At 38.3% G+C, this 9,561-nt stretch overlaps 1 protein-coding gene across 1 annotated transcript; it reads right to left on the bottom strand.

Moving 5' to 3' along the window:
• Positions 1-2,394: 2,394 nt before the first annotated feature.
• Positions 2,395-9,129, bottom strand: LOC127645150 (TOX high mobility group box family member 4-A-like). Its single transcript, XM_052128676.1, has 9 exons — positions 8,429-9,129; positions 8,229-8,294; positions 7,784-8,089; positions 7,358-7,612; positions 6,935-7,285; positions 5,165-5,245; positions 4,342-5,079; positions 3,707-3,852; positions 2,395-3,595 (listed from the first exon to the last, which is right to left on the bottom strand). The coding sequence occupies exons 1-9, from the start codon at positions 8,771-8,773 to the stop codon at positions 3,538-3,540; spliced, it is 2,346 nt and encodes a 781-aa protein (XP_051984636.1). The 5' UTR covers positions 8,774-9,129; the 3' UTR covers positions 2,395-3,537.
• Positions 9,130-9,561: the final 432 nt, after the last annotated feature.

The raw sequence follows: 9,561 nt of genomic DNA, 5'->3' as shown, positions 1-9,561 counted from the left end.
CCCATTATTAAATACAACATCCTTTAATAAATACATAAGAATGAGTTCAAATGAGAGTTAATAACAACACCAATGAATACAATAAATAGGATGGATAAAAGCATTTGCACAGTTAAACCCCAATAAATATTGCAAAATGGTAAAACATTAAGTCCATGGAACACAGTAAAATTCCATTATGGAGACCAATTCACAGGCTCTCCATCACATACATTGATCAGCCACAACAATAAAACCACTGACAGGTGAAGTGAATAACATTTATTATTGGTTACAATGGCACCTGTCAAGGGGTGGGATATATTAGGCAACAAGTGAACGATTAGTTCTTGAATTGCGTGTGTTCGAAGCAGGAAAAATGGGCAATGTGGGGTGTTTCCAGTATGCAGTGGTTAATACCTACTAAAAGTTGTCCAAGGAAGGACAACCGGTGAACTGGCGACAGGGTCATGAACGAAGGCTAGCCCGTCTGGTCTGATCCCACGGAAGAGCTATGGTAGCACAAATTGCTGAAAAACTTAATACCAGCCATGATAGAAAGGTGTCAGAACACAGTGCATCGCAACTTGCGGCATAGCCGCTGACCCCTGTCCACCGCTGAAAGCACTTCCAATGGGCATGTGAGCACCAGAACTGGACTATGGAGCAATGGAAGAAGGTGGCCTGGTCTGAGGAATCACGTTTTCTTTTAACAAAAATGTGGACAGCCAGGTGCTGTTGTAACCTAACCCATTTGACCTTATTTTTATTATTCTCAGGTTAGGTAAAGGAATTCAAATCTGGCCTAAATTACAAGTATCTAAAAAAACTGGACAGAAGACTCCTTTGCAGTATGTTCTGGCTCACGACTTCAAAATATCAAAACGTTCTAGGTAAATACAAAGTAAAGGACACAAAGTACAAAAATCTAAAGTTTTTCAATCAACATCCTATCTGTGCAATATGTTCAACATGCTCAGACTTGTTCTATACACAGCAACATGTTCACTCTGGTCTTAACTTGATTTAATAAATTTATTTAATACATATACAACGCTAATTGGTAACAAATGTTATATTCTTTGTTTAAATGTATAACATATTTTACAGAACTGCAGTTCAGTAAGTTTTATGTATATCTTGTAAGAAAAATATATTTAATACATTGTCTAAAATAAGTAATAAGTCAAATTAGATATATTTTTAAAGGCTGAGCATTCGACTGCATGCAGATGTCAAGCATTCATGTCAAAACAGAATTATACTTTGGGGTTTAGGTGGAGGGGCATTCTCATTCTAGAGAGGATTTGACTGGACAAAAATCTGTGTAGTGTAAGATGAGTCCTCAATATTTTATATATAAATATATATATTCTATTCAATTTTATTTTATTTTTTCTTATTATCTATGTCTTTTTGCTGTTTTTTTTTATTTTATTGTTGTGCACTGGAACCTCCTGTCACCAAGACAAATTCCTTGTATGTGTAAGTATACTTGGCAATAACATCAGATCTGACATCAGATTTTATTCAGGTGGTTTGAAATTCAGATGGTAGAGAAAAAGTCATAAAGGAGACCTATTATGCCCCTTTTTACAATATGTAATATAAGCATTAGGTGTCCCTCGAATGTGTCTGACGTTTCAGCTCAAAATACCTCACCGATCATTTATTATACCATGTTGTAAATGCCTCTTGTTGGATGGAATCAAAAACACGCTGATTTCGTGTCTCTTTAAATGCAAATGAGCTTCTGCTCCCCGCCCCCTTTTCGGAAGAGGGCTGTGCCTTTACAGCTCGTGCTTGGGATACTACAGCAACAACAAATCAGAACCAATATGACTGACAGCGTAAATACTGGAGATCAGCAATATATGTATGAATATATATATATACATATATATATATATCTGGTCTCCGTGAATACAATGGTAACTGACAGTAAGCGTTTTCGGGGGTAAAATTATTTGCACAAACATACACACATTTTTGTATGTTTTGGGGCACATTTCATTCAAAAACAAAACTTGTCCACTGCGTCTTCATTGGCTCTGATGCAGGGAGTACATGAAGACTCTTAAGCGCACTTTTACAGCCAACAACAGAACACTTATGACACTTACGAAGCTGAGACATTATTCTTCTCACTGTATCTGCTCCAGCTCAGAAAAAAATGTCAGACTGTGTTTAGATCACTCTGGGGAGGATATAGGGTGGAGTCTGTCACCAGTTGTGGGAGAGGCCTGCTCTAACGTGACATCACTTTAGAGCTTAAATGAAAACCTTTCATTTTGACACTGTTTTTGATTAATAGAAATATAACATTGTAGGGTGGTTGTGTACACACTGCTGACTCACATTTAGGTACAAACAAGATATAAAAGTGAATTTTGCATTTAATTTAAGCACACAATGTTAACAATTTTTTTTGCATTTAGAATTAATAGAATCTTGCACCAGAAACAATTACTCTAAAGTCAGGGGCCCTGAAAAAGATGTATCCACCCCAATATCAATCACTATACATTACAAGGTGCCACTACTGACTAACCTAAGTATTGATAGTGCATTAACAGTGTTTCTTTAAAACGGATGTCAGCATAATAACTAATGAAACTTAATCCACTTTGGCTGCCCTTTATTAGTACTTGAGTAATTTTATAACACCATAAAAATAAAAAAAAAACTCAGCAAAACATTTGTCCCCCCCAAACTAAGGCAAAAAGATTCTACATGAGAGCACTTCTGCACAGTGATCTAAGACACTCTCAAAATGACATGAGAAATAATACTTAACATACAAAATATAATAAAACAGTTTGAGGTTCACTATTTCTCTACATCTCAAATCTGTATCATAATAATCCAAATTATTGCATTTGAAAATGTTACAACACTCCAGATTTCTCTCAATTTAACACAAATACCAGTAACATACATGATGACAAATAATCCACTGTAGTGAAAAATACAAGGTTCAAAATAATATACAAAAAACAATGGTCACTGCATGTCATACTCTGATGAGGTTTGCAAAGTATGCCACCATACCTTTAACCAAAACAAGCCTTGGATTACTAATTCATCTGCTGTAACAAAAACAGTTTCTGTCCAATTACAACAATAAGTTATATTCTTTGATTTTTCACTGTTGATTAGCTTCTTATCTTGCTTTAGATATTCATTACAAAACACCTAATCTTGACTTATAAATCCAGTCAAACTATGTTGTTAATGGGACACTTCACCCAAAAATGAAAATTCTGTCATCACTTATCACCTTCATGTTGTTCCAAAGCCATGAAATACAAAAGATGTTTAGTATATCTCCACCATTCACTTTAGCAGTCGCCATTCTCTTTATTATTTTTTTCTGTACAATGAAAGTGAATGGTGACAGAGGCTAACATTTAGCTATTATCTTCTTTTGTGTTCCATGTAAGAGTCAATCATTTAGCTTTGGAAAAACATGAGTAAGCAGTTGATGACATTTGTGTGTGTGTGTGTACTATTCCTTTAATAAAAGACACATCCAGACCGAGAACCAGGAGGATTTAATTATTTGACAGTGGTTGAGTTCTGGCTCTTGATTGAACACCAGGCCATAAAAATATCCCTGTTGAAAGAGTAAGCATAGTAATAGTGGCAAGCATGTTAAATTTATGTCCAAAAACAGCAAATTGTTGAAACACACATGCAAACAAAAAAATCTAAATAAATAACCCACCTGCAGTGTGTGGCCACACACTCATTGCTGCAATATTCCTTATCCCAGTCTCGACTCTCCACAGCCAGGTTTGTGCATCCTGCACGGACGCAGAGATTAGAAGGAGCAGAAGAGACCACAGGAGCAACACTTACCTCCATCTCCATCTACAAAAAAAAACCCAGAGCAATAGCTGATTAATTTGGGTGTCAGATTAAACGTAAAAAGTCTCTAAAAAAATATTTGCCATGTACACTACTTGTATTTATTCTTTTTTATCTTTTCCTGACCGGTTTTTAGTAACAGGTTCTATTTTCAAACTGTGACTCCAATGTGGAAACACTCGTTGATGTTAAAGGAATAGTTCACCCAAAAATAAAAATGTGGTAATTTTTTACTCAACTTCATGTTGTTCAAAACATGTATGACTTAAGTGTCTTCCGTGGAACAAAAAGCATGTTAGGCAGAATGTTTGCTTCAGACACTATTCTTTCAATGCATCTGTGAAAGTGAATGGTAACTGAAGCTAAAATTCTGTTTATCTCCACAGAAGAAAGTAATTTAATACAACTTCAGAACTTCATCAGGCTGAGTAAATGATGATGGAATTTTCATTTTTGGATGATTCATCCCTTTAATTCTGAAAACCAAAATACCTCTTCTGAGGCAAGTTCCTCCATCACAGCCTCATTCTTGTCGGTCACAAATTGCTCTCTGGGTTTTTCCACCTGCACTTCAACAGGGGTGGGATGCCCTGGGGCAGAGATGGTGGATGATGAGATAACAGAGTTGGCACTTGTTGCTGTAGTAACAATAATTGGTGTGGACAAGTCAGAGTGTAAAGAAGCGGGCACAATCTTTATCTGGAGAGGCGGAGGAGGCGTAGCCGTGACAGCCACGGAACTTCCTGCCCCTCCACGGGGCTTGGCCTGAAGAGGGGGCGGGGCTTGAGTTTGTACCATCTGCTGCAGACGTGGAGGGGGAGGGGTGCCCTGCATCTGCAGCAGCGGTGGAGGCTGCCGTCCAGCAGACGTTGCAGCACCAGCAGACGGCTGCAGAGCTCGGATTCCAGCAGGGATCACTGTCACCATGGAAGTAGGGATCTGATGGAGCTGAGCACCTCCCTGCAGCATCTGTTTGGAGATGATGATTTTCGTGACAGTGGGAGCTGGGCTGGGGTTAGGGGTGGGGGGTTGGCCAATGGCCATGGGTAAAGACCCTGTGCGGGAACGGGTGGTGACTTGAGGCAGGTCGAGGATAATATTGGACGTGCAGATGTTGGTAATGGTGTTCTGATCAGGGTTGGGGGCAAGCCGTGCAGGGCGGGCAGCAGGAGCAGGACTGGGGGCAGATGGAGGAGTGGAAGGAGCAGTATCCTCCACCTCAGGAGAAGGCTGGATGAGAAAAAATTAAAAGAGATAAGAGAGCAAAAAAAAAAAAAAAGCACACAAGAGGACAAGCTTGAATGAATTCACCTACTTTTGAAAGCTGGTTTGCCCTGTAGGATGCCAACGCTTTAAGATACTCTTTCTTAGCTGCCTCTGTTTTCCTTTTGTAAACCTGCAAATGTTAAAACATTTTGCAAATACGTGAATAAAGTAATGTTGCATTTCTACAATAAATTAGGGCTGTCAATTGATTAAAAATAATCAAACACATTACCCAATTACCTAATTAATTGCAGATAATCACAAATATCAATCTTTGAAAAAAAGACCAAAAATGTACAATTCAAACACTATTAAGGCATACTTAGCTTGAGTTTCTTCAAGGAATAAGACTTATTAAAGAATTTATGTAATGGGTCAAAGGGCATGATTAAATAAGTGATTAAATTTGCTTTAATCCTGTAACATGTGCAGCAATCAACGCCAAGGATTTTTTCCACTGGACCGATTGGGCCAGTGCTTCAGATTTTTACTGGCCCTGGCAAAATTGTCATCATTGAGACATGATATGAAGTAGACTATTTAATATATTCATTTTCACCCTGCAGCTGAACAGCTTTGATAATAATAACCTAATAGCCATAGTGATCTTGCTTCTTTTCATTTCAAATGGCATTATCATGTCGAATTAATGTTTACGTTTTGAAACATTACCTAATTGAATGTATACTTAAATTTTGGATATTGAACAGCTCGTAATTTCCAGACATGTGTATAACTGGGGTTTAACAAAGTTTATAACGCCTCATTCAGCGCTTCATCTCTAAAGGTGAATGAATGAGAGAAAAGTGTTTGTTTTTTAACAGTGGGAATAAAACTATCGCTCTGTCCCTTTACGAGAGCACATGCACGGAGAAAGATGAGACATATGCATTAAGATACATGGATATTCAGTCCTATAGAAAGAAACTGATTTCTTGTGTTCCATTGTGTGGATTTCACCAACATGTAACCAACGAAAAATTTGGGGATTTCGTGCTCTGTGAACACAGAATGTGCGGGGATACTTAAAATGTTGCAAAACACGTTAAATCCCACTACGAAATTCATTAAGCGGGCCATCGGGCAGTCCTTATTGTCGAGACCTGGTGTGGTTATTATAAAAGGATAGTTTACACAAACATTATAATTCTTTTATTTCATCAACCTTACACCATCTCATACTCGTATAACTTTCTTTCATCTGCTGAAGGATACATGTGTGTTTCTCCATAAAGGAAAATCAGTGCGATCCAAAACTGTCACACTCAAAAAAAAGGCCAGAAAGGCATCATAAAGGTAATCCTTATGACTCAAGTGGTTTAATCCATATCTTCTGAAATGATATGACCAGTTTTGGGTGAGAAACCAACCAAATGTAACTACTTTCTCTAATTTAAATCTTGACATCTGCAGTTTCATCGGCCCAATTGCCCTTCCTTGCACTTAAAGAATGCACAGCGCACATCTCAAGTGTGAAGAAGTGTTAATGATTGTATCGCTTCAGAAGACATGGAATAAACCATTTGAGTTGTAAGAATTACTTTTATGATGCCTTTATTTCCTTTTTGGATCTTGAAAGTTTTGGATCCCAATAAGTGATTTTTTTATCTCCATTGTATGAAAAGAAAAAAATATTTTATTGCATTCAGCAGAACAAAAGTCATGAGTTTGAGATGGCATAAGGGTGAATAAATGATGAGGGAATCTTATTGAATTTTATTGTAATGAATTATCATGTTAAATCTTTTAAATAATTAAAATATAATTGTTGTACTTAAATGTGTATCTTTATGTTCATGTCTTTGAAGAACTATAACACCTGTTTTTGCTCATCCCCAAGGCTGTCCCACATGGAGGCCACAATCTTCGACACCTCTCCAAACGTGGCATTGGGGTTCTGGCCTTTAATGGCTGCCTGGGTATCTCTGAAGAACAGAGCATAGGCTGACACTGGTTTCTGTGGTTCATTGGGATCTTTTTTCTTCTTCCCTTTCTTGGCTCCAATCGCCACCCCAATGTCTGCTGTGGTCCCCGCCACCATGGCTGGCTTAGCACCCACCCTCCTCAACACAGCTGGAGGAGCAGAGGAGAGCTGGGCGGATCCCGTCAAATTGGGGAGGTGTGATATGATCGCAGGAGAGGCTGAGAAAGAGTCTACCAGCATAGTTTTCTGAAACATAAATGAGGAGAGGTTACAAGATTCATGATTAAACAAGCTCTTAATAACAGAGATGAGACTCACTTGTCTGAAGTCTTCCATGTCTTCATCTTGCAATGAACCAGCAGGGGATGGTGTGGCTGACAGAGGTTGGTCAGGTGACTTTGACACACTGGCTCCACCACCGAGGCTGAGCCCTAATTGAGCACTTAGATCTGAATGGTCTATGGTGGTGAGCTGATTGTGTCCTAAGAGACTGTGGTTCATGTCATTTATTGGAACATCAATAGTCATGGAAGTGGAACTATTGAAATGAGAGCCAACAGAATGGCCGAGATCCTACAAAAAAAAAAAAAAAAAGACAGAAAGCAAATTATCTGGTTTGACAATTTATTCTTTACTCTAAACACAATCACATTAACAGCAACTTAAACATCCATTCTTGCAAGTCTGAAATGCATCCATTTACAATTAATATAATTGCTTACCGATTGAAAACATTACACTTACCACACCCAGAGTTGAGCTCAACAGCGCACTTCCCCCCACTTGGTTAATGACACCCAAACTCAGGTGCTCTATGCCCTGAGATGATGGATTCATGAAAGTGGAGGCAAAAGAGGGATCGTTTCCCCCCACCACAACATTACTGGCAAGACTATTTCCAACTCCAGGTCCCCTTGAGCTCCCAGCCTGTTCGGCCAGCTCTCCAAAATGGGCCTCAACATCTTCTATGGTGAGGGCTGAATCTGGATCCAAAGAGATGGGTGGGATTTCAAACTCTTCATCACCCAGACTAGGTGTATGGAATGTTTGCTAAAGAGAGGAAAGAGTAATACATGACAAAATCAGTTTGCCACTGCATAAATATCTAATCTTTATTGTAAGGTATTGCAAGTTCAATTCAATCTAGCTGCTATTTACTTTTAAAGTACTGAACCAAAAGTAGCACTACCTCAGATGAAAGAAAATGATGACCAGGCCCACTGATGGTCAGGTATGAATCATTGCCACCTGCAAACTGTTAAACAGGGGATTATGAAGTATATTTATAATCGAAAACGTTTAAAAACTTTGATTAAAAGGTACAGTAATACACTTTACATTGTTACATTAAAGGCAATAGGTTTCACTTCTCAAATAAATAAATTGTACCTTGTTCACAGATTCATATGCATTGTAAGACGAGCTGTCCGTGAACTCGGAATCAACATGTTGGCCAGTCCCGTCAGAGAGATCGGAGTAAAAATTTAGATCCATGAGGATAATAGGGCTAAATATATCAGAAGACCGGCAGGCCAATGGACGGTAATATATATATATAAAAAAAACTATATCAAGTTGCACGGGTTTGCCTTGCACGGGTTTTTTAGAAAGAAAAAAAGGGGAGAAATAAATGGCATTCACCAAATAAAAAGAACCAAGTAAAACTTGTTCTCGGTAACGTCCAGCATGTATCCAGTGATTTATGCTTTCCCCAAAATTGCCAATAAACTTCATTAGCCGAATCCACAGGCAACCCAAGTATCATCTGATTTGTCTACAATTTATTTTAAAGACGTTTATTATGTGCAATAGATGTAAGGTTACTAATTCAGCTAGCTAGCAGCAGCTAACGTGAACTGGCTAAATCGCGCTAGTTCACCAATGTGTTGGGAGTTAAACCCAACATGGCCAACAATGCTAATCATAACCTTCGTAGAACTAGAGTTCTGGTATTCGCTATTAATGATATCCAACTTCTAATTAAATAAGGCCAAAATCTGTGTATCCTTTATGCATTTTCAAAATCGAAGAAAAGAGTTTGCCTTATTGCACTGGCAAAAACAGTTGCAGCCAGCTTCAAAATGGAACGATTTGATCGGTACTCTGCTAGTGTTGTCTGTGCACTAACTCACAAGTCTATTTAATCGCACTCCGATCCTACTCCTTTTGCACCAGAGCCCTTCTACCAAGGGTAAAGCCTACAAGGTTAGCAACAAAACAAACATATATGGGCGATATACTTGCGATGAGACAAGTGGACGTTTTTTTATGGATATCTATGACTATGGAGAAGATGCTTCAGTGTGCTGAATAAACTGATTTTGTGAGGAAACAGATCATCACTTAATTAATTGACCGCATGTCCGCTAATCTTCAACATGATTTATATTAAATAATAATTTTTTAATTAACTATGTGTGGAGTTTACAACGATAAAATGCAGTTTCATGAGTGGAGACACTGACACCTTTGCAACAACTCGGTGTCAGTTTACGGCTCTCCCCATTAATTTGTATGGTATC

This window comes from Xyrauchen texanus, chromosome 6 (assembly GCF_025860055.1).
Source record: "Xyrauchen texanus isolate HMW12.3.18 chromosome 6, RBS_HiC_50CHRs, whole genome shotgun sequence".
Lineage (NCBI taxonomy): Eukaryota > Metazoa > Chordata > Actinopteri > Cypriniformes > Catostomidae > Xyrauchen > Xyrauchen texanus.
Note: the sequence above shows the minus strand (reverse complement) of the source record. Positions and strands in the feature narration are given on the sequence as shown.

Bases quoted from the DNA above. Each gene is read 5' to 3' on its own strand.
- LOC127645150 (XM_052128676.1), bottom strand. From the start codon at position 8,773: ATGAAGTTTATTGGCAATTTTGGGGAAAGCATAAATCACTGGATACAT. The intron at 5,246-6,934 runs GTGTTATAGTTC...TAACATTTGCAG, and splicing joins TTGGGGATGAGCAAAAACAG to GTTTACAAAAGGAAAACAGA. The intron at 3,853-4,341 runs GTATTTTGGTTT...TTTTTTTTGTAG, and splicing joins AGGAACTTGCCTCAGAAGAG to ATGGAGATGGAGGTAAGTGT.